Source organism: Melopsittacus undulatus, chromosome 8, assembly GCF_012275295.1.
Source record: "Melopsittacus undulatus isolate bMelUnd1 chromosome 8, bMelUnd1.mat.Z, whole genome shotgun sequence".
Taxonomy (NCBI): Eukaryota; Metazoa; Chordata; class Aves; order Psittaciformes; family Psittaculidae; genus Melopsittacus; species Melopsittacus undulatus.
This window is the reverse complement of record NC_047534.1, coordinates 27,260,906-27,285,796: the sequence shown is the minus strand read 5'-3', so window position 1 is coordinate 27,285,796 and position 24,891 is coordinate 27,260,906. Positions and strand designations below refer to the sequence as shown.

Here is a 24,891-nt window from a genome sequence, read left to right as displayed (position 1 = left end):
CACATGGGTCTGGATTTACACACGCACATCCCCGGTCTGCTTCCCAGCGGGACCGACAGTGTCCTCCGCCCCGTTCCATCAGGTCCCGTCCTGTCCCATCCCGTCCCCTCAAGGCAGAGAGAGGCGCTGCTGGAGGCTCGAAGTGGGTGGAAATCTTGGAGGTACGGATGAGGAAGGAGCGACTTTAGGGTGTCCTCTGCGAAATGATGTCATCCGATCAATGTTTTCGGGGGGAGTGACCTATCCGACCAATTCCCTCTGTGAAATGGGTTCTGTATCGGAGCTGGATGCAGCCGAATCGATCGGGCTGATAACGGAGAGCTATAAAAGGCCGGGGGGCTGGCTTCACCCACGCTTCATCCCCGAGGCGCAGGCAGTGCAAGGTAGCGACGCTTCCAGCCGCGCCGCCCCTTGCCGCTCCGCGCAGCATCGCGCTTTTTCGCGCTCCCCGGCCGCGGCATGGGGCCGCGCCCCGCCGCCCTCGCGCTGCTGGGTCTCGCCGCTGCTGTCGCCGCGGTGCCGCTGCCGCTGCCCGACGCCGGCCCGCATGTTAACTACGGCTGGGGGGAACCGATCCGGCTGCGGCACCTTTACACCGCCAGCAAGCACGGGCTCTTCAGCTGCTTCCTGCGGATCGGAGGCGATGGCCGGGTAGATGCCGCCGGTAGCCAGAGCCCGCAGAGTGAGTACCGGTAGCGGTGTCACCGGAGCGGGACGGGACGGGGCCGCGCAGCTGACGCCGCTCTTCCCTCTGCCCCGCAGGTCTGCTGGAGATCCGTGCAGTGGCCGTGCGTACCGTGGCCATCAAGGGCGTGCGAAGCTCCCGTTACCTCTGCATGGACGAGGCGGGGCGGCTGCACGGGCAGGTGAGCTTGCGATTCCCACCCCGGACCCAATCCCCGGTTCCCGGCGGCTCTGTCCGGGGTTCGCCTTCCTCGAGGGAGATTTCTATCTCTGTCGCCGCGCTTGAAACGGCAATCGAGACCAAAGGGCTGACGTGTTTTTCTTATTGTGCGGTTAGTAAAACGGGTTAACAAAACTTACAGGTCGTCCCCCCCGCTTCCCTTTTTTCTATAGGACCCGTGGTTCTTGTCACTGATAGCGCCGTGAGGATTGTTAGAAGGCAGCAAGAAAATACCAGTTAGAAAACAAAGTCTGTACTGCATGCCTCCTGCCAAAATAGACTGGAAATAGAGATCAGGACAAAACTGTGTTTAAATTCCAAAAAGTGGCTGCGTTCCTCTTGCAGTAGACTAAGTCACACCATAGAATCTGAACAACTTCTCATAGTTCAGGTCAGTCATTCTGCAAAACGAAAACCAAAAGCAAAATCCCAAGATTACTCATGTGGAAATGAGATGCAGCCAGCTGGCTGCAGGCTCACACATCCCAGATGTAGTTGCCATCTCTTAGGTAATACCAAGTGGAGGCGGGATTTCGAGTGAAAGGACTCTCCTTTGCTGTGATTAACAGCACACCTGAGAGACTCCGAGAGATTGAAGAGCTGAGGGATCTGCTGATGTTAGATCACTCTTTTCGCCTGAGTATGTCAACGCATTAGCTAGTCCTCATCAGCGATACAAACTTTTTTGTTTTCTGGTTTTTAAGCCACAAGGAGAAGTTGCCAGCTCTAGGATTTGAAGGCTAAGATTCACATTCAGTCTGTATTTAAATGCTCTATGGAAGCCTGATTTTCACAGAGCAATGGCTTCATACTGTGCCATAGTAAAGATACAGTTTGATTCTGCTTTGAGTTCTCTGGCACATTCTCAAAACCCCCAGCATCTTTAATAAGTGGTACTGGTATAGTGATGGTTTTGAATGCATATATAACATAGAACTAAGCCTTTCTTCCTGAATTTTCTTGCTTTTCTGGGCTAGGATCAATCAATACAGTGATAAGGTGCAGAGGTTCAGATGATATGGCAGGTCAATTATTAGCTTAATGTTTTAATGTATATCCAAAGCAAAATGATCAATGAAAACAAAGCAGAGCCTGGAATCTGCTCCCATGGGAGCTGCCAGCTGGACTTCAGGAGTCCCAGAATTAAAACCAGCTTTTGTCTAACACTGTTTTGAAGTATGTCTTGACTGAGACTGTGTTTGGTGGTGTAGAGTATTAATCGCAGGGGTTTTGGTTTGGTTTTTTTTTTCCTCAAAATGCAATGGCATGTAACCATGCCATCACATTTATATGTTGTGGACACATGCTGTCACCTCGCTGCTACTAAGGTAAATACGGTGTCTGGGGATCAAAATGAGCAGCCTTTTTCACTCCTGCAACATGCTCCTTTTATAACACTTGAAAAGTGATTACTAGAGTTGTTTTTCAATGTGCAATGTGCTGCAGCTAGTAGTTTTGAGGGAAATCTGAAGATACTGACATGCTGTAAACTCCTCCTGTGGAAAAAAAAAAAAGAAAAGAAAAAAAACATAATGTGGAAATAGTTAAAGTGCATTTGGTAGTTGCATTTAAAAAATAATGCTAGAGTCGATTCCAGTGATATGAAAAGTGAATGATACAGTTGAGGCATGGGGAGCACAATCAATAACTGCTATTTGAAAAGTGCACTTGCTCAAGAAGCTTCTTTATTTCATCATCCTCATTAGGGAGACTGAGCTCTCATAAAGACAGCTAATTGTTCAACAATTCATAGATTTGTATCATATGCACATGTTTTTCTGAGATACAGTGTGTGTAGAAGGATAAATATTCGTAATTTTATTTCAAGAAAATGCCTTCTTAGAATTACTTGATGCATTTGAAAACTATTTTTAAAAAATAACCAAATGCATGCACTTAATTGCACTACATGTTACTGAGGGTGTTTGACAAGGGCTGAAGAGCAACAAGTATGTTCTCTATGCAGACACGCAGAGCATTCATGTAAGGACACTTTTATCACTGCAGACTGAGACACAATCAGCAATTGACTTTTATTGACTGACCACAAGTTCAACCACCTGTGGTGGCTGAGCCTGGAATAGTACCAGAGTTGTAAGGAACACAATGCTTGTGTAAGGACCTGGAAAGGTCTGACACAAATTCCTAAGGTACTATCTATACAGAACGTCACAAGTGTAATTCTCTACAAATTCATACCTAAGAAAATGTCTTTTTCTATACAAAATCTTAACAACTTCTTGGATTTATTTGATAGTTCTAAGGTGTAATGAGAATATAATACTGCATTAACTGGTCTTTTGTAATTTCAATAAATGCTGAATAGAAAGGCAATTACATTTTTAGTTACACACAGACTGAATCTGAATTGTACCCTTCAAATCTGTACTGATTGGACATGTTTGTTTGTATAGGTGCTGTCTTTGACAGCCCTTACACAGGCCCTAACAGAGTCTGGAGGTTTATACCTGGGGATTGTTGGGTTAGGTCTCATGACTGCAGTTAAGTACTGTCAGCCACTAAGGACACTTTATCTAAATGAGTGCTGTCATCTGAGACTCTTTTTCCCTGTGCTCAGGGCAGGGTAAGTGTCATAGCTGTGAAGAAGTCCACACCTAGGATTCAAAGCTTATTTAGTGTGATGGACATGTATTAACTTCAGGAGTGTGGGATCAGGTCTTTTAATGGCCTCATAACTCAAAATGCATGTTGTGTGCAACGTAGGGAGCTTGAGTAGAGTGGAATGATTTCAGTTGGAAGGGACCTACAACTGTCTAGTCCAACTGCCTGATCATCTCAGGGCACTTCATCTTGGTGGCTGTGGCCCATCACTGTCACCAGCGCAATGGGTCCCACCTGCATCCCTGCAGCAGCCAGGCAGAGAGGCAGTGGAGAGTTCACCAGCATGGATCTGGCAGTGGGGTCTGCAAGGTGCCCCAAACTGGGGTACCCGTGACAGGCCAAAAGGACACCCTTACTGACAACAGAGGGAGAAGGGCTGGTTGCATCAAAGGTTTATGTTGTGGTTGAATGCAATGAGTCCGGTGGGTGCATTTGTAACTCTCATTACTCCTTGCTGTTCAGCTCAGGTATTCCACAGAGGATTGTTCCTTTGAAGAGGAGATTCGTCCAGATGGCTACAATATATATAGATCGAAAAAATATGGAATATCAGTGTCTTTGAGTAGTGCCAAGCAAAGACAGCAGTTCAAAGGGAAAGATTTCCTTCCACTGTCTCACTTTTTACCTATGATCAACACTGTGCCTGTGGAATCAACAGACTTTGGTGAATATGGTGATTACAGCCAGGCCTTTGAACCAGAATTGTATTCTTCACCTCTGGAAACAGACAGCATGGACCCCTTTGGTATCACCTCCAAACTGTTACCAGTGAAGAGCCCCAGCTTTCAGAAATGACTCTGATCACACATACACGTGTTTTTAAAGAAATAACACAGAATACTGCTGGGTTTTTAGCTTTTTATGTAGTGATATGTCAAACTTTTTTGTATATTTCAGTATGGAGACAGCCTTTTCCTTGCAATGTGTGGTATCTGCAAGAGATGAGTGCCAGAGGCTATTCTATAGTCTAAAGAATTGCCTAGCCATAGTTTTACCTGGAAAATAAGGATAAAATAAGAAAAGCTCATCAGCTTTGTCAAAGTCCCTCCATTACTGTGGTGATGACAAAATAGCTAGTGTTTTTCTACATCAACTTCATTACTACATATGTTCACCTGATATTTCTATAGCTCATAGGAGAAAATCTTTTCCTCTTTGGAGGCCTTAAAGACAAACATATAGAACAAAACAGGATTAAAGAAAACCTAGCAAATGCAGTTGCGTGAACTAGACTTAATGCTGTTTCTTGAGAAGCTGCTGACAACATGCTGGGAAAACTTTCTATTGAAAGCATACCACTGAAAAAAATGATTTTGCTTGTATATTATGCTTTTTCTTCCCTTAGGAAATAAGGGAAGAAAGGGAAAAAGATTCTTCTTTCCCTTATTTCTAAGGGGTACATTGGAAAACTGGATCTTTGATTTCCTTTATAGGCTAATTTATGTTCATTGTAGCATCAGCATCATACAGCAAAGAGTTCTCATTAACATTAGTGAGAATTCATTGTGTGTCTGGAATAGTGCACAGAACTAGCATGTATGTTCATCAGATAGGGAATGAGCCATTCAAATTAGAATGTTTAATTAAGGCCCCGTTGTATATAAGCATGTATGTCATTAGCAAATGGAGAGAAAGACTGAAAATGGATGATGTATAGGTCAAATCAATTGCAACATAGGTTTTCGTGTTTAACCTTTATCCATTAGCAATTCTTTCAAGTCCCTTCCAGGCTTGATTCTGCAGCCTTGGGAATGAGTGGTGAGACAAGTTTAAGTGAATTCAATGCCGCAGAACTGCGTCAGCCAGGTCGCTCTTCTTGCAAGAAGGAATAAGGAGCACCTAACATGGATGTCTGATGTCTTCAGTTCTGTTCTTCTGTTCAAATGACTTGACAAAGGAATAACCAAACAAAAAAAAAAAAAAGAAACAAAAAACAATGTGAAACAAGGGTTCAGGGATTCTACTTGTTTCCAAAGGTTCATTTATAATAGAGATTTCTATAAAAAGAAAACCAAGCTCGACTGGAAATACTGGTGTTCATCTGACCTAGCACTTCATTGCCAATGCAATATTTATAATTAATTTATTGAATACATACATCTGTTTATTTTGTTACTATTATTTATGCTCAAAATTCTATTTATATACTCCTGAAGGTGGGTTTTTTAGTTGTAACAGATTTTGTGGAGTTTTGTAATGCAATTTTAGCGAACAATAGCCCTTTAAATTTCTGTGCATCATCAGTAGTGTCATGTGTACACTTGCAATAAAATCATCTTTAACACAGAAACCTAGTTGAGTCTCTTGTCACTCCTTTAGTCTAGAGGCTTGAAGAAGCTTTAGGAAACTGTGACATCTGGCTCCATTCCATGTGAAGGAGGAGTCCCTGTGAAGGTGGCATAGTTGAGCCACAACAGACAAGAATAGGAGAGACAAAGGGGTTTTCCCAAAGTTAGGCAGTGAATGCTAAGGCTGGAATTCAAGCCTGTCTGCCTGCTGCCAGTTACTTACGAGCTCCATGTGATACAGCAAGTCTAAGAAAAGTAGGTCTGTTACAGGAGGCTTTTGGAAACAGCTTGTTAATTTTTGACCTTGAGATATATGAAGGTCACTCCATTTAGTTCTAATCTATTATTCTCTTGATACAACAAATGAGTTCAGCTTTAAGTGTGTCAGTCCTTCTATTCTTCCTAATTCAATCATAGCATAGACCCATCGAATCATTTAGGTTGGAAAAGACCCTTAAGATCATTAGTCCAACTGTTAACCTAACACTGGCAAGTTCACGACAAAAAAAAAACACATGTCCCTGCACATCTTTTAAACACCTCCTGGGATTCTAACTCCACCACTGCCCTGGGCATCCTGTTCCAATGCCTGACCACTCTTTTAGTGAAGGATTTTTTTCCTAATATCCAGTCTAAACCTCTCCTGGCACAGCTTGAGGCTGTTTCCTCTCATCCTATCACTTGTCACTTCAGAGAAGAGACCAACACCCACCTCACTACAATCTCCTTTCAGGTAGTTGTAGATTGAGGCAGGTGCACACTGCCTGTAGACATCCTCAACTGTGGATTTCCATCTATTCTATAAAATATCCCTTTCATATTCCATTTATGTCATTAAACCCTGCCATACCATTCACACAGCCTTCGAGGTGCCTGACACAGAAAATAGCACTAGAGACTCAGCTGCTCACAGGAGGTTACTCCTTGGGGAGATGGAAAAATTCCCTATCAGGCATATTTTCTCTGATTTCTCTTCAGCTGTGCAAAATTCACCTGCAAAATGCAAAAAATCCTGTACATGGAAGGTTGCTTCCTTTTACAAATGGGAACCACACTCAGCCAGGGAGAAAAATGAGGTTTTTGCCCGAAAAAGATGTTGCTTTCTGTTTGGAAATTCTGTGAGTCACAGGAATTGCAGATAACTTGGCTGGAAAACACCTCCTGCGGTGTTTCCTAATCTCCTTTCAGCTAAGCCACTGCCACACATTTGGAGGGTTCCTGCTCCTCTTGTACTGGGAGAGGTAGTCCTGATTTTCAAGTTAGAATCATATATAATAGTTGGGGTTGGAAAGGACCTTAGGATCATCAAGTTCCAACCCTCTGCCATGGAAAGGGACACCTCACACTAAACCATGTCACCCAAGGCTCTGTTCAACATGGCCCTGAACACAACCAAGGGTGGAGCATTTACAGCTTCCTAGGGCAACCCATTCCAGTGCCTCACCACCCTCACAGGGAAAAACTTCCTTATATCCAATCTAAACTTCCCTGTTTAACATGTTACCCCTTGCCCTACCACTACAGTCCCTAATGAAGAGTCCTTCCCCACCATCCCTATAGTTCCCCTTCAGATACTGGAAGGCTGCTATGAGGTCTCCATGCAGCCTTCTCTTCTCCAGGCTGAACAGCCCCAACTTTCTCAGCCTGTCTTCATGTGGGAGGTGCTCCAGTCCCCTGATCATCCTCGTGGCCCTCCTCTGGACTTGTTCTAACAGTTCCATGTCCTTTTTATGTTGAGGACACCAGAACTGCACACAATACTCCAAGTGAGGTCTCATTAGAGCAGAGCAGAGGGGCAGGATCACCTCCTTCGGCCTGCTGGTCACGCTCCTTTTGATGCAGCCCAGGATACGGTTGGCTTTCTGGGCTGTGAGTGCACACTGCAGCCAGCTCATGTTCATTTTCTCATTGACCAACACCCCCAAGTCCTTCTCTGCAGGGCTCCTCTGAATCTCTTCTCTGCCCAACCTGTAGCTGTGCCTGGGATTGCTCCGACCCAGGTGTAGGACCTTGCACTTGTCATGGTTAAACTTCATGAGGTTGGCATCAGCCCACCTCACAAGTGTGTCAAGGTCCCTCAGGATGGCATTCCTTCCCTCCAGCGTATCAACTGAACCACACAGCTTGGTGGCATCGGCAAACTTGCTGAGGGCACACTCAATCCCACTGTCCATGTCAGTGACAAAGATGTTAAACCAGACTGGTCCCAACACTGATCCCTGAGGGACACCACTCGTTACTGGTCTCCAGCCAGACACTGAGCCATTGACCACAACTCTTTGTATGCAGCCATCCAGCCACACGCAAGCTGGTTAATTCCGGAAGTTTTCAGGCCTGGGACATACCAGTTTCTGGTTTTCATTCCCAGTTTTGATCAGACACTATATTGTCTCTGAATATTAGATACCTTTCAAGACTTTTTTGTTGTTTTTTTTTTTTAAGAAGTAAAAATCAGAAAACAAAATATAGATGTACTTTTAATGTCTGGTCAACAAAGATTCACTTTTAATTTTCTGCTAAACAGAAACCAAACAGTTTTGTTGGGAAACACAGCAAATAGAGGGTAAACTGTTTAATTTAACCAGAGAGAGACCTTTTCAGTAGATGTAACATCGTTGTTCATGAATATTGCTCAAGAGCACAAAGATGAGTGACCTTACATTTCTAAACAGCATCTTGAGCTCTCCAGTGACTCTGTTTGCTGACAACTCTGGATTTGCATCTTCTCCCAGAAGCACATTTCTTACTGCAACAGCATAGTTAGAGGTTGGTTCAATATTTATTCAGACAGAGGGAAGATGCCAGGAGCTAAATTACCCACACTGCTTCCTGGAGCACTTTAGTTTTCCTTGGAGATTTTTCATCCAAGTTCTGATCAAACCTGGCTGCTTTGCTTATAAAATCTAGCAAGGTCATAGCTTGAGGTGGAAGGATTACAGGAAAATGCTTTCCCTACTCTCAGGCACCTGACTTGATCAGGAACTTGGTGTGCAAAACCTCGACACACCACTGCCTTTGGTTCTGTGGGAATGTAAACACCACCTCCACCTTTCACCATATACCTCCCAGCTGATCATCAGTTCTCAAAGTCAGCAGAACAATTGCAGTGCTTTCATTTGCAACAGTACATTTTTACAGCCTTAAAAGGTTTTTAAAGGTCAGGTGTCAACTGTCCCCTTGTGAAGTCTCAGTTAGAAGCTATGATGTGCAAATACAAGGTGTGAGAATAGTGGGAAGACTGTAGGAAAGTAGATTCTGGGCATCTCCATTTCCACATTGGAGAAGTGTAAAAAGCTATAAATCCTTTATTCAAGAGCCCTAATATCAACTTTACCTCAGCTCAAAGTACTGAAACAATGTTCGTGGAAAATTTAGGACTACTCTTTCTACCCTAGCAGAGTACTTTGTATAGGAATAGAGAACAAGAAATGAAAGATCTATACTTTCTTTCCTCAAAATTGTTATGGAAACCAACCTTCCTCTTGGGCAGCATAAGGCATATTTTCAGCATTTTCTATCAATGCCATGGTCTACTGAGATCAAAGAACTCCTTTCTTTTTTTTTTCATTAACATCCAAAGGAAAATTTAAGCTGTAGCTATTAGTTTAGAGGAAACCTTTGGGACACCTGATATTCCCAGTGACCTCATTGAACAGTATATCTTTGTGATTGTGTGGTTGTAAAGCAGGTTGGTATTCACACCTAACAAACTTTCAGTGTTTTTATGTGAGAGATAGTGATATCTACACTTTAAATTATGCAGAAAACACATTGGCCAGCTCACTACAGTCACGCAAGATAAATCAGGACAGCCTGCTGTGGTGGAGCATTTTTAATGGACCGGGATTGATAAGCGGGTTGGAACTGGATGAACTTCAACCCAAACCAGTCTGGGATTCTGTGATTGTTGTATCTAGTTAGCTAAATCTTTAGTAGCACGACTTTACTTTCACTCTAATATAGTTTTTCTCTTTAGACCCTCCTCTGGATTTTAAAGTTGTGTTTTCAAACCCTCTTCTCTCCTGTGCTTGGTTTGGAAAGTAACAGACCTGCTGTACCCTCACTGAGATTGGCTTCGGTGTGCCTATAGCCACATTTTCACTGAAGGATGCAATACAACAGTGAGTTAACATGAAAATATATGCTTCTAAATGAGCATGAACTCTTCCTGTTACCAGTGTGGATCCAGAACACCAAATACGTGTAACAAAGCCATCTGGAAAGCATGCTGAAGCTTGATTTAGGTATTTACATCAAAAAGATATGCATTTTGGGATATATACATCGAAAATACACGACTTCAAGCTCAGAACCACTCAGAGCAACGCCATACCGGCTTGTGCCGGAGCCGGAGCGGTAGATGGAAGCGTAACCCCTCCAGTACCAGCCACACCCCGCCCCTGACTCTGCGGTGGCGCTCGGGCGCCCCCTGCTGCCGCGCCGCCGTTTACTGAAGCGGGACCAGACTCAAGGAGGCGTGGTCAGGGCATGTTCAGACCACGCCCCCTGTCTTCACCGAGCCGAGGGGGGGGGGGAGGGGGGGTATGCGCATACGCCTGCGCACTGGAGCAGCGGTCTCGCTTGCGGCTCGCCGTCGTTTCCCGGCATGCCCAGAGGCTGCGGTGGGTGGTGGTGTAATGGCGGCTGTGATGGTGGGCCACGACATGTTTGAGGAGATTGTGATGGCCGAGGAGAGGTGCGGTGGGTCGGGTTGCCCTGGCTGGGGCCTAGGGACGTTGGGGATCTGGCGGAGCTGCTGTGGGTAACGGTCGGCGGAGCGGGAGGAAGGGAGGAGACCCCCGAGGTTAGGCCTGGGCCTAGTCCTGAACGTCTGCAGCCGGCGGCAGGAGTTGAGGGAAGAAAAATAAGGGGTGCAGGGCAGTAAAAGGATTGAGGTAAGGGCTTTAGCTCGGTACTGGTGAGGCTGCATCTCGAATCCTGTGTTCGGTTCTGGGCTCCTCACTGCAAGAGAGGCATTGAGGTGCTGGAGCGGGCCCAGAGGAGGGCAACGGAGGTGGTGAAGGGCCTGGAGCCCTTCAAGTGTGATGAGGAACGGCTGAGGGAACTGGGGGATTTAGTCTGGAGAAGGCTTAGGGAAGCCTTTATTGCTCTCTACAGTTAGGTGAGAGGAGGCTGGAGCCAGGACGTGGCTGCTCTCATCTCCCAAGAACAAGTGTTAAGACAAGAGGAAACGGCCTCAATCTGTGCTAGGAGAGATTTAGACTGGCTATTAGGAACAGTTTCTTTCCTGAGAGGGTGTTAAGGCATTAGAACAAGCTGGCCAGGGCAATGGTGGAGTCACCATCCCACGAACCCACAATTCACAAACTGTTTAGATGAGGCAATCAGTGCCATGGTTTAGTGGTGCTCTTGGCAGTGCTGGGGAACAGTTGGACTTGGTGATCTTAAAGTTGCCTTCCATCCTGGTTGATTCTGTGATTTCATAATGAGTCCAGGGAGGGGGTGAGGAAGGAGAAGAGTGGGGGAAATTAAAATCACAGAATCAACTGTTGGAAAAGACCTTAATGATCATCAAGTCCAACCAGCCCCCTGGTTCTGCATTTGCATGTGGAGCCCGTTCAGTGCCAAGGGGTAGAAGCTGAGTTCCCCACAGGTGTGTGGCATTTCAGTGCCATCATATCCCCACTACCTGCATTCCTAGGCCAAAATTCTCCTCTTTGCTGTTGGTGACTGACCAACCTGCAGAATCTGGGCTCTTCCACCATGTGGAAACTTGAACCAGAGTTGAGATCTTTTAGTTTGCAGTGTTATTTTGGTGAAAGTGTTGATCTGCATTGTGGAATTAATTGTTCTCGGCAAATTGTTATAAACATGTTTGGAAAGACCACAGAATGTGTAATTGAATCTTAATTTAACCAATACTATCTATCTGAATATGGGTAGTTGCATTTTGGAGGTGGTTTTGTTTTTTTTTCTTTTGGTTTTGTTTGTTTGTTTGTTGGAGGTTTTTTTTTTTTTTTGCATGGTTTTATTCCTGGGAGTTGCTTGTGTGCAGGTTGAATTTGATATGAAAGTGGCTGATAAAAAAGTTGTCCTTCTTTCTTCACAGGTTTCATGGTGAAGGGTATCAGGAGGGGTATGCTGAAGGCAGTCACGTTGGAGTTGTTGAGGGAAGGAGATACGGATCACTCCATGGTGCTAAGATAGGGTCTGAGGTAAATGGGAAAATACTTCAGAGTTCCAATGAGAATCACAATGTTTTTGTCATTAGAAAATTACTGTACTGCAGAAACTGTTAGACAAAATGCCATGTTTTGGTAGCCTGACACCTGCTATGTCACATGCTTCGTATGTGTCCAAGAGACATCATAAAGCTAGTCTGAAGGTGGTGTTTTGATCTGAACAGTTAAATAGGTGAGTTTGTTTTTTGAGCTTATTTTCTAGATGGGATTTTTATTATATTTTGTTTTGAGAGGGAGGATAAAGAAGAAACAAATTCAAACAAGCTTGCTCAGAAGAAACTTAGGATGGACTGTACAATTATTTCTGTAACACAAAACTATAGCTGCAGGTGCTCCTGTACTGTCTCCTGTGGCTCAGCATTAGGAAAAAACATGACATGTTGGATGGAGAGCAATCAAGGGACAGTTCTGGTGGCTCTGTTACACTTTTTGTTATTTCTAATAGTAAGAGAGTTGACTGGTTGAGGCACTGATATTGTTTAGAACATGGGAGTTAGTCCTGTGTGTTGGCACACACACTGAATTGGTAAGCCTTCCTAGAAATGAAAGGACTGGAGAGTGCTGGTGAACGACCTTAACTTGTCTTGTATGTCCAGGTTTCACAGAATCACAGACTGGTTTGGTTTGGAAGGGATCCTCAAGCTCACCCAGTTCCAACCCCCTGCTATAGGCAGAGGCACCTTTCACTAGACCAGGTTGCTCCAAGCCCTATCCAGCCTGGCCCTGAACACTGCCAGGGATTATTGAACACTACCAAGTTTATAATTTATTATCCTTTGTCACTGAACAGATCCTTACAAAAAGTTTTCAGTGTCTGTAATACAAGTAGCCTTCATTTATTCCACCCTAATTTATTGACCTTCCTAGCATAGAAACAGGAATCCAGTGTATCCAGTGATTTGTTTCCTGAAGAAAGGGATACAATGTAGTGCTTTATTTCTGTTTGACTATATATATTATATATGTATACACTGTTTATACTGCATATGTATATTTTCCCTCCTGACATTCAGATTGGCTACTACCTTGGGTTTGCACTGACATGGCAGTGTCTGCTCCAGAAATGCGCAGATGAAAGGAACAGGTAAGGTTAAAAAAAAAGAATTACTGTTCTTTAATACTGTTTCAGATTATGGTGTCCAGCTTTGCTTTTTCCTCAGTACAAAACAAATCTTGAAAAACTAGAAGAAAGGTGGGCAGAGGGCCCTAGGGTGGTATAATATGCTGGAGCATGTGATATTGAAAAGAGGATAAGGGACCTTGGTTTCGTCAGCCTGCAGAAAAGAAGACGAGAGATACCTAGTGGTACCACAGAAGGGGAAATTCTAGGTGAGGTGGAGGCATGTTCCTTGCAGAATTGTACAGTAAAAGGACAATAGGCAGCTTTCACCATTTGAAACAAGCTCCCATGGGGCATAAGGAGAAGGCCCTTTCCAGTGCAAGCAACTGAGCACTGGGACAAGTTGTCCAGAGACTCTAGAAGCCCCATCTTTGTAGCTTTTCAGAATCTGCTTGGAGATAGCCCTGAGCAGCCTTATCTAGCTTTGAAGTTGGGCCAGCTTCTGTAGAAGGTGGACAAGATAGCTTCAGCTGTCGCTTTCAACCTACATTTTTGTATTACTTTCATTCTTTTCTTTGTATATTTTTCCTATCCAGTGTTGATTAGTTTATCTGACAGAATTGCAACCGTATGTCAGCTGTTTTGATGTGTTCTAGTGAGCTTTTTTATTGTTTTCCTTAGTTTGCTCTGTTACCTAATCAATATTTCTGAAGATTCTTGAATATTTCTCAACTTTTAGCAGTTAAGGTAAAAGGGAAAATTTGATTTTGTTAGTTGTGCTACAGCTGAATTTTATGGCTTAAATATCTATCAAATACACACTCTCAGTGAGCTAAATGGGGGAAGCTGAAGAAGGATGGAGGGCTGGGTCCTACACACTGAATTATATAAAAGTATTGGTATAATTTTCATATTGATAGATTGGAAGATTTTATGCAGTAGGCTCATTGTATTTTCTGTTTTCATCTTTTATAGCAAAAAGATAAGGGCTCTGAATTCCTTAATAAGGATGATTCAAAAATTCCCATATGAAGACCCTACTTATGATAAGCTGCAAGAAGATCTGGGAAAAATCAGAGGAAAATTTAAACAGGTTTGTAGGATTAAGTTGTTATTTTTAGAACAGTGGTATTAATTTCTGGAAATTTTTAGTCTCTAAGCCTGCTCAAAACCACAGTATTAGCACAGAACAATTCTTGTTCTCCTTTTGCAGTCATAGTAAAACACTTGAAGTGAATTAAGTGAAGATACTTGGTAGCTGAAAATTCTCAAACTGATAGCAAATGCAAAATTAAAAAAAATATGTTTTAAAGGGAAAAGTTGTAAATATTATTTGACAATGAATTACAAGTGGGACCAGAAGAAGAGAAATGGAGAAACTGGGAATTTTGTTGAACATTCTTCTTGGAAAAAAGACTCTCTGAAACACTTTTATGTATTCTTTTTTAGGTTTGTACAATGCTAAATGTTCAGTCTGATTTTAGAATCAGTACTGAAAGCTCTTCCCTAACATTTTGAATATAACAGATGAAAGTAAATGTGGATGACCAAAGAAGAAACATTAAAGGAACAATTAACTGGAGAAGTGTTTATCTACTCTTACTTTAAATGAAATCACAGTAGCGCAGGAGTGCTAGGTATTAAAGGGAAAAGGGAAAATCATTAAACTTGCCAGAGTACTTATATGTCACTTAACATTTATTATCTCCAAGTTTTACCTGAGAGCACTGAAACATTGTTAAATAGAAATATTTAACTAGCCTTGCACTGAAAGATTTAATTCCTCAAAAGGAAAATGTACACATTTGCAATGTTTCCTTGTTTAAAGAGTGTATGTTAGTTAAAAATCTGTGTATGCAGATCATGCAGTTTACACAATGTGTAGATACTGTAGGTGAAGTAAGATATAATCAGTTGTCTGTAAACTTTGTTGTAGGAATCATTGGGAGTAAAGGATAGAACAACAAGGGAAGTCAGAATGGGAAGGAGAAAAATTAAGATACCTGCTCATAAAGTAGCTGCAGCTCAGAGCATGAAAAAACCCTACCAAACCCCCTAAAACCCAAACAGTAAGCAATATAAATGATCAGTGAGAGAAACATGGCTATAGAAGAGCTGATACTGATTTTCTGTATATATTAGTACCTTTTATCAAGGGAAAGCTTTTTATTTTCCAGTCTTGAATATGTACTTGTTAGTCTTAAAAAAAAAAAAAAAGATGCTGTCAGCTAAATTTATTCAACTGTGTTAAAGGGAAGCAGAGTCAATTATTTTGCTTGAATGATACTTTAGGTTGCTGGATGCCTTTGCATACCATTTGCAAGATATGATGAGTTCTAGAAGACCTTTCATCAGTTGTAACTTATGCTGGCTAAGTCTTCGCAGCATAGTGTAGGTTTGTAAAGACAGATTTGAGTCCCATGGCTGTCAGAAACTGTATGCAGGGTAAAGTATCTCAGGTGAAGGAAATGTTTCAGTATAGCTATATCCTTGACCAGCTCTGCTATGTGCCATCTGGACTTCAGCTCTGGTTTACTCATACAGCTTTTTTATTATACAAGAAAATAACTTGAATTTTTAGATGGTCACTGTCACATCTGGGACGTAAAGCACATGCATTCTGCTAAAAGTTTTTGATTTTGGACTCCAGTGATAATTCTGCTGAATGTAAGAAGGGAGTTGTGTGCATTTGTGTCAACTTACGTCAAAACAATCTGTTCTTTTTTGTCTGTTGCCTGAGTATGTAAGCCATTTCCTTAGTGACTTTTCTTAATAACCAAGCAATCAATGACAGTTCCTTTGAAAATGGGTTTGATGGAATCTCTCATTTAATTTTATTTATAGCAAATTATTAGAATAAATTATTATCTAAATATGTATTTAGATACCCATATTTAACTATAAAGATTGTAGCAACCAGGATTTCAAACTGGGATGAACCAGGTTTAGGGTTGCCTCTGAGGTCTTTAATTTGGCTCCGTATGTGTATCTATACTGATGGAGTCTCTTCTTCCACAAGTCTGTATTATGAATGAGTATCTTGTGTTTCATGTCTTGTATGGGCCTGAAGGTGTTTATTAAAGGAGGTATGGTTAAAATTTATGTTGGTTATGTAGTTGTGTACTTTCTTTGGTGCCAATTTTTCAAACACTTCTGCAACCAATTGTGCGTTTTTCTGTGGTGTCCAAGCTGTAGCAGTGGAGTCTTCATAGCATGCTGAAAGGGTATTTTTATACCTTATTTACAACTAAGGAGCTAAAGCCCAGGTCATGTCAAGACTGTTGATTTGCCTTAACCAATGTCAAGTGTCTACTGTGTCTCATTCCAACTAATGTTGCATTTTGAGTAGTTAAATACTTCAGAATGTGCTTCTTGCCAATATCAAGAGTGGCTGAGTACTGAGCTTTTTTGCATGTTGGTATTTTTTGCCTGTGTTTCTCAGACCGCTCACCTAGAAAATGATGAACAGTAGAGTTAGCAAACACCTGTGAAAGGGATGTGCTTAAGCCAACTAGAATGCTAATGGGGAAATAAAAATAATCCATCAGAATTTCAAAACCCACCATTCAGTTTTGTGAGATAGAAGCTTGTGATATCATTTCTGTCCTGTTATGTCAACATCTTCCTAAAATCTGTAACAAATGAAACAAATTCTTACAAATGGCTTTGGTAGTTCCACAGCCTTCTTATCCATCATGTCTTGAGTGCTGGGGACTCTGCTGGAATCTTTAATTATTTTAAGTAATTACTTTAATTACTTTAAGTAATTAAAGACCCTATCAGAAGATCTGTGCACAGAGAAGCTGAATAAAGCTTCTGTGGACCACAGTCATTCAGACTTTTCCTGGTTTGAGTGCTCAGCTGTGCAGCTTAAGTATTGATTTAAAGACTGCGTGGAAAAGGGAAACAGTGCAGTCTTGTAGATTATAATACTAGGACATAGGGGATTGTTGCTTTGTGCTGAATCATCAAACAGGTTTGGAATTGTGCAGAAGTACTTGACCTGTTAAAAACAGTTAAAATGTTCTAAAAGTTGCTAAGACTTAAATACCTGTCACTGTGTTTACCACCTCTAGATACTGCTCAGTAGTAGGCAGGAATGTTTGAAACATTGAACATTTCTTGCCTTGGCTGTGTTCTAGCTTGTTTTGTTTCTTCATGGTCATAATTTTCTCATCTGAAAGTGGGAAATACAGAATTGTATTAAAAGATGGGTACAAAACTGATTACTGCCGGGGTACTTAAGTCATTGCAGCCCCAAAGAATTGCTGTTGAGGTATGAAATAACGTGTGTTCTAGTAGGCACATAGAACCTGTGCCAACTCATATTGCTAGCATTATGGATAAATGCCATTTAGAGAAAGAAAAATATAGGTTGGTTTAAATACTCTGGGTAAGCAGAGTTATTTTTGACGAGTATAGTACATGTTTTGATCCGTGTACTTAGAAGTTCTAGAAAGCACTTTTTTATTTTTATTTTTAAATAGATTCTGTTGAGATAAAATTAAGAGGTTAAATTTTTCAGTAGATTTCTTCTAAAATTTATGTAGGTTTTGGCTTTTTCAGGAGATGGAAGAGAGAGTTGGAGCCCTATGATGTGTCTATGAATGCTTATTTGTGCTTTGACTGTAAATACAACTTCTTATATTGGAAGAGCAGGAGATCCATCTGTCAGAAGTCTGACAAAGCTGTGTATTTTATTAGATACAGCCTTCTGTTTCAAGATCTGATTTAGTAATCTTGGATTCTTTTCTAGTTTCACTCTCAAATGAAAGCGGGTGGCTTGTTTGAACATTTGTGTTTGAGTTTTTTTATAATGTCTTGTAGTTACTCAGCAGTGTTGCATGCGGAAAGGGAATGCTGATGATATTAAAGAATGTCATTTTCTGGAGCTAAAGGTGGTGGCAAGATAAAGATAAGACTTCTCTGAGTAATTGCTTTCTTAAACAGTTTCTGCAATCACAGCAGTGGGAAGCACTACGTATTTATTGACAAAGTGCTGGTGTTGGTGTGCCTAATGATCTGATGGATATAGTTTGAAATCTGCTGGAATATTAGAATTATCTGAAGTCCTTCTAGATTAGAATGTTGATTTCTGATGGTATTTTGTGCAGGACACTTCAGAGAAGGTTATAACAAAGCTGGATCAGGCAGGCAGAGCAATGTGTGTGTGATGTTGTATCTCGTCCTCATCTTACAGAGAAAGGCTTCGGTTTGAAACAGAAGTTTCAATATTTCTCCTGTTATGAGTCTTTATATTCTTGGTACTACTCAGCATGAATGTTAGTGCCTTTTGAATACTGCCCTTTGCAGCTTATGGTAATGGGTTCTATCTAATTACAGCCTGAAAAAATTCAGCTTTCATATTTTGGCAAGTAACCACGATTCTCATTTTAGTCTGCTAGAGTCGGTTTTTGTGGTTGTTTTTTTTTTTAATGGCTAAAGTTATGACAGCACACATTACCACACAAATGTGTGTATCACTAGAAAAAATGGAGGTCTGGGAGATGTGAAATGAGTTCAGCAATTTTCCAGTTGCGTATTTTGGTGTCTAATATAGCATATAAAGGCCAGGCAGAGCAATCTGGTACTGAAGTGTTTCAGTGTGTCCCAGTGTTCGGAGTTCTAGAAGCAGCTCACTCCCTGTTGCTGTTAATAGTAACAAAGCTTTGTGCTCCATTTTGAAAGCAGTTTTCTAAATATATAAATCCATGCACTCAGACTTGAAAAGTAATGGTTTCTGTAGCAGAGACAAGAAGAGATCTTGGAGCTCTTGGATTCTTTGGGATTGTCTAGACTACACTATGCAGTGGGGTAATATCTGTGCTAAAATTAAACCTACCTTAACGCAGCAGAAAGAATATCCCTATGGTAACAGGGATAGTATTAGCCAACGTACAGATATAGCCAATGTACAATGCTGTTAAATACCCAGGTCATTTGTAGAGAGCTTGAATCTTTGGCATCACAATGTGCATGTTCCTGCATTAATCACAGGAGTGTTTATTCCCCAAGTGTAATCATTACATACTTGCAGCTTTTTTCGTCCTAAGATTCAAGTACTTTGCAACTTCTGAAAACACAGATAGTTCTATCAATGATGTAATACTGTGTGGAAGGAATCATAGTCACTAAGATTATCCAAAACATAGCCAACATTAGAGACTTTGGAAGTCTTGTTAAGACAAACTAATAAGTCCCCCTTCAAAGGTAAAATAAAATCAGCTATAGTAAGTGCCAGTTGATTCTCAAGTGACTTGCTATACAATTTTTTAATTGTTCTAGTATTATTAATTGTTCTTTTTAGTTATTATATTCCGTAACTGCATGTAATTGGCCAGTAATACAGTACTCTGTGTACCTGGTTTTGGCATGGCAAAATTGCCTACAGATTTCTGAATAAGAAACAGGATATACCTTTGTCTTAAAAAAGTTAGAAGGATTGATGTAGTTATGCCGAATTTGGATGGGTGCATCTGAAATAATGGCACACTGACTGAATGGATTTAATTGAAGTTTGCGTATAATAAAATTAGTGTTTATTTTAGCAAAATGCTTAGGCAGAAACATTGATTATTCGGTCTCTCATCCCAGCTGTGCACTAGATGGAATCAACATCAGTATTTGTCACTTTCTTTTTTTTTATATTGTTTAGCAGCATATTTTGCTGCTTTATCTCAACATAATAGTAATAACAATTCTTAAGATTTAGCATCTTTGGGATTCTGAACAACATTGCATGGTATCTTTCTTGATAGTAGGAACTATGAGTCAGCAATCCTTTAATTTTTTTAGTTGGAGCTATTGTTCCAGCAGCAAGCTTTACTTCTATTGTCCGCTGTTTGTCCAGCTCATGTTTACTGGACTGTGGGAACGGATTAGGGTTTCATGGCTTTTTTTTCCTTCTTGCATAAACTCTTGATCAAAGACATTCCTTGGATGACAAAACACTGTATACTGTGTCACACAGTCCTGACCAGACTTCATGAACAGTAGTTTAAAAACACATGCCTACATTGTTCTCTAAACTGGCTGCTTTTTTTTTTTCTTCAATGTATGTGCAGACACTGAAGTTTTGAGACCCCTTTTGCCTTTCACGCATACAGAGGTTATTGTTAATAAGCACTTGACGGTTTCTGAAATCCAAGTAAAACCCCAAATTATTATTTGAAACTAAAAACTGATAGAATGAAATGTCACTTTGAAAGGAGCTGGAGGTTACATCTCTAGTGTATTTGCTTCTTGAGGAAACCTTGGTCATGGTGCAGTTAGTCAAGTGCACTGTAAACCTAAAATTGCATGGCTTTGGGCACCATTTTATGTGTCATATCCAGAACACCTGACTAAGATGGAGAATGATTTGAGCATAATTTAGGAGTTCATAAACCTGCTTCACCATAGGTACCTTGTTAGAACCACCATGTTGAGATGAGGATCTTGTTCATGATGTTGTATGTCTTGCTCTTTTAAGTTCTTTTATACAGTGAAATGAGGACAAGTTCACAAAAATCCAGTAGCATCTTAATTTCTCAAGTCCTGAGAAACAAATTGTGTTAGGGAAAAATGTGGAGAAGACTGTTCAAGGAGCTTTGGCTTGTGATTTGCCTGAAATTCTCCTTCAGCAGAAACATAGGAGAAGTGGAAGGAGATCTCTGAAGGCACTTTAAGCAGGTTTACAAGGAGGGCTGTGTTTAGGTAGATTACAAGGTTGTTTTGAGGATGAGAGCACCTTTGTGTTGCCACAAACACGAGGCTTTGCATATATTTGTTTGACTCTGCACCTCTGTTGAGTACTATCATGCACAAGTGAAGAAAGGTGAAGGCTTTCACTTATATTGGAATGGTATTGTCCATAGGAAAGAAACCTTCCCAACCCTTTGCAGTCCAAGGGCCTCCATAAAAAGGGAAACCTGAATTAATAAATAGCTGGTAGATTTATTGTCTCAAAGGAACGAAGTGGTCATAGTGAATGACAGAAACAGCCACTGAGTCAAAACTATGAAATAAATGTGTTATGTTTGCAAGAAATAATGTTTACTTTTGAGTAAATAATTGCTGATGCCTTCTGGGAATCTTGGGATGATGTTATTCCTGTGCATATAAAAAGAACATGGCTATACGTAACAGTATACATTTGCTGAAGATCTTGTTTTCATATTTAAAGCAGCCAGATGTAAAGAACTATGGCCTACAGGTGTTCCAAGAGCAAAAAACCTCTTACAAAAATAATACCCTGTATTCAAACAAACTATAGTGATAAAATCTAATAAAAGGAGAAATAAATAATCAAAAAGCGCAGTTGTCCATTTCAGACAGTTTGTCATCAGAGTAGTGACGTGGGACATTGGGTCACTTGTTCAGTGCTGGCTCAAGTGCATTGTCGTAATGCTCTAGGGGTAGTTTAGCTATCCTTGTTAAATAACTTCCCCATCTCAACCCAGCTCCTTGAAGACTGGTGTTTGTTACAGATAACATCCTTATGGTGGTTTGCATGTCAGCTGTCATAGGAGACCAGGCTTTTAAGGGAATATAGCTTGATGGTGGATTAAGACAAGTGTCAGAGCGTGCTCGGGTGGGATGAATGGAGCAACAAAACCACACCACTTGGCAACATATAATCTAAAATTGATTAACTTAGCAGGTTGGAAATGGTCAGTGGATACCAATTTACATTCTGTAATCCACACACTAAATTAGCAAGTCAAAGCCCTAGACCTTCATCCCAGGAACTGGGATGAGGACTCTTCCTCCAACTAGTTGGCATGTCAGGTCCTGTCCTGTGCGTGTGTTGTTGCTTTGATTAGTGACATTGGTTTAGTGGTGGCCTTGACAGTGTTGGGGGAACAGTTGGAGTTGATGATCTTAAAGGTCTTTTCCGACCCAGTTGATTCTGTGATTCTATGATTAGAGATCTGTACCCAGAGCTCTCTCCAGCACTGAGGGTAGCACCCTTTTAACCAATTACTACTTCATATATTTACAAGCAGTCCCAGACTGTGCTCTCTGTTTCCATATCCAAGGCCAGTTACTGGTGTTACTGGTGGGGAGGAGGTTCCTATTGCCCTGTGTTCACCCACCCCAAATGTGTTATGAAGTGTGAATTAAGCAACAGTTGCCCTAATGAGTTTCTTATTTTGCTTCTTTGTTTCCCAGTTCATGCCACATTAGGCAGAGTTGAGCAGATGTAGTCAAGGTCTCACTTGACTAGGCAGCCTTTGGCTTTTAGATAAGCTTCACCGCTTGACAGACATGTTGGCAGGGAAGATTGTACTGTGACTGGCCACTAGCATGGGAGAGGACAGACTGGTAGTCTGCTTTTGAGATGGATCACTACATGGGGTTTTTATTTTAATCTGAAAGAAACACTAATTGTAGCTCTTCAATGATATTATTATAAATAAGAAAAGTAACATAAGCTGTAATTAAATTGAGAGATGAAAACCACACAGATGGATTTTTTTTTTAATTCTGTGTTAGAGGGAAGACATCTAGCAGCTACTAAACACAGCTTCCTGTGTCCAGAGAGGCAATTCGAGACAAGTAAAAAGCTGCTTTAACCTTTGTGTGTGCTTGGTAGTGACTGCTCCCTAAAAGCTTGGGGCTGTTCTGTGAAGGAATGGATGCTTTGAAGACCACATTAAAAACATCTTCAGGAGTTTAGTAGAAGTGGTGGTATGTACCCCAGGAGCAGATCAGTTTGCCATACACTGTGAGTGGTGCTCCTGCATCAACAGGGCCCTTGCAGAGTGAAGATATGCTGCCCATGTTCCTTATTCCTCCTTTGCTGTAAGCATATTTCTGTTAGTAATTCCTGCTCTTTACGTAAGAGCCCTCAAGAAAATGATGGCTGTGAATCCTCAGTAACTTCTCTGAAATATGAGACATTTTAATACATGGTCTTCATGCAGGCATAAAAGTATGACAGATCTAAGTAGGGTTCTGCAGATGCTGATAGGATCATCAAGAACCCGTTTCCATTTTCCCTCTTAAATGGCTATCACATTAACGAAACAAAAAGTTAACTTGTGCCTTTCTCCTAAATTGGTGCTTCTTGACCTTAAAGAACAAAATGAAAAGTCTAGCAAGTCTCACATTATGAGTGCAGTCTGGTTGACTAATTTGCTGTCCCTTTTTTATCATTGATTGGAATATTGGGTGGAACTCAATCAAAAGCCATATAGAAATCCATGTTTGCCATGCCAATACAATTCCTATTATCAGTTACATTTGTGGGATCATAAAAATACCATGTTTGTCTAAAGAGATACATTTCCCATAAAATGATGGTGGCAGGAATTAATTAAAATGTCATCATTTGCAGTTTTACTGCTTTTGTCCCATTGCAGCTTTTCAATGACATAGCCAGGAATCTTTATCAGAGTATCTAACCCACATGCCTGGGTCATTCCTATGACTTCTTTGAAATAATAACTCAAAGCTTCACTTTCTCCTCCATCTTCTAGAGTTTTCTATCACTTAAAATGCCAGATACACTTGAATGTAAACGGATTCCAAGTTTTTACATTTAACAGATCTTGTTTATTCTTTTAATAAAGAGTATGTGAATTGAAGTGTTCAAAAAGGTCCAAGCTTGTTGGAATTCAGCAATGGAATTGAGAAGGTTTTGAGGAGGACTTACTGAGGTTTTTCTATGCACACATCTCAATCTGATGTAAGAAAAGACAGTAGTTTTCCCTTTAATAAGCTACAGTATAGCCTAGCTGAACATGCATATATTTTTACAGCCTATAGCAAGTTGGTTTTTTTGCTGCATTCTTGTCTTCCTGCCCTTTGCAATGTGAGTGAAACTGGCATAGTTCACCCAACATTCAAATTTAGTAATTGCATTTAGAGATGATGTTTGTGACACAGAAAATGTAAATAACAGAGCTGACTATGTGGGCTTAAACCTTCTGAACTCACAGAACACTTCAGTTGCTTTAATGGAGTTTATAAAATGGATAAAGCAAGACCCATTTAATATGTTCAGCAAAATACAGGTTTAAATATCTCACTGAATCATATTGGTTTTTATCAGCAAAATGTTTTTATCCTAAATGGACAAAACCCTCAATTTTCAAGCATTTAAAATCAGAAGAGTTAGCCATCAGTGATACAAAAGTGAGACTTTTTTAGCTTCTTTGAAATAGGCTGAAATTTTGCAGAAAACTGATAAAGGTTCTGTAGGGGAAAAAAAAATTAGCTGGTTTTGACAGGTCCAGTTCAAGCTTTGCTGTGATATGCATTTAAAATTACTTCTAATCCAGTTCAGATCATCTTTCAGTGCTATACAGATCTTCCTCAGTGGCCTACCAGTATAACTTGCACATATTGAGGCACCTTACCCCTTCAGAATGGAAAAAAGCAGCTCCCACTACTTACTGATATTACTTTACTTACCCAATCTGTGATTTCACAATAGGCCGCATAGTTCAGGTTTGTGTCTGAAATGGCTGGGAACTGTCAATCTAATACAAGCTCAGCTGGGATTGTTCTGATGCAGGTGGCTTCTCCTCTGCTGGTAACTGCACTGAGACTTATTTTGCGCTGGGCTGTGATTAACATTAGGTGTTAGATCAGGAGTTTCATTTTTTTCTTTTCTGTACTTACTGCAAAAAATGTGAAGTTTAGTCAGTGGGAAACTCAGGAGGCATATACTAGATTACTAATTTTTCTTAGGACACACATTTGATGCTTTACATAGATTTTTTTTTTTTGGTGGTTTTTAAGGTAGAAATGCGGGGTAAAAGTCAAATGCATAGGTTAGAAGCCTGACCATCTCTGCTAAGAATAAGCTGTTTCTGATGTGTCCTG

General features: G+C 41.0%; 2 protein-coding genes across 3 annotated transcripts; both read left to right on the top strand.

Annotated features, from left to right (window-relative positions):
• The first annotated feature begins 459 nt into the window (after positions 1-459).
• FGF19 (fibroblast growth factor 19) lies at positions 460-4,321 on the top strand. The gene is made up of 3 exons (XM_034065674.1): positions 460-682; positions 763-866; positions 3,989-4,321. The coding sequence occupies exons 1-3, from the start codon at positions 460-462 to the stop codon at positions 4,319-4,321; spliced, it is 660 nt and encodes a 219-aa protein (XP_033921565.1).
• Positions 4,322-10,381: 6,060 nt separating this feature from the next.
• Positions 10,382-16,179, top strand: LTO1 (LTO1 maturation factor of ABCE1). 2 transcript variants are annotated; one of them, XM_031050313.2, is made up of 5 exons: positions 10,382-10,510; positions 11,885-11,990; positions 13,031-13,101; positions 14,053-14,170; positions 15,014-16,179. In XM_031050313.2, the coding sequence occupies exons 1-5, from the start codon at positions 10,452-10,454 to the stop codon at positions 15,134-15,136; spliced, it is 477 nt and encodes a 158-aa protein (XP_030906173.1). In that variant the 5' UTR covers positions 10,382-10,451; the 3' UTR covers positions 15,137-16,179. The 2 variants fall into 2 exon arrangements, with proteins under 2 accessions (XP_030906173.1, XP_005150614.1); XM_005150557.4 differs by having other exon boundaries at positions 14,527-16,179.
• The last annotated feature ends 8,712 nt before the right edge of the window (positions 16,180-24,891 follow it).

What these genes read in the sequence shown, in the direction of transcription:
- LTO1 (XM_031050313.2), top strand. Translation starts at nt 10,452, where the DNA reads ATGGCGGCTGTGATGGTGGGCCACGACATGTTTGAGGAGATTGTGATG. An exon ending in GTGCTAAGATAGGGTCTGAG is followed by an intron (nt 11,991 to 13,030) that starts GTAAATGGGAAA and finishes CCTGACATTCAG; the next exon opens with ATTGGCTACTACCTTGGGTT. An exon ending in TGCGCAGATGAAAGGAACAG is followed by an intron (nt 13,102 to 14,052) that starts GTAAGGTTAAAA and finishes CATCTTTTATAG; the next exon opens with CAAAAAGATAAGGGCTCTGA.
- FGF19 (XM_034065674.1), top strand. Translation starts at nt 460, where the DNA reads ATGGGGCCGCGCCCCGCCGCCCTCGCGCTGCTGGGTCTCGCCGCTGCT. An exon ending in CGGTAGCCAGAGCCCGCAGA is followed by an intron (nt 683 to 762) that starts GTGAGTACCGGT and finishes TCTGCCCCGCAG; the next exon opens with GTCTGCTGGAGATCCGTGCA. An exon ending in CGGGGCGGCTGCACGGGCAG is followed by an intron (nt 867 to 3,988) that starts GTGAGCTTGCGA and finishes CTTGCTGTTCAG; the next exon opens with CTCAGGTATTCCACAGAGGA.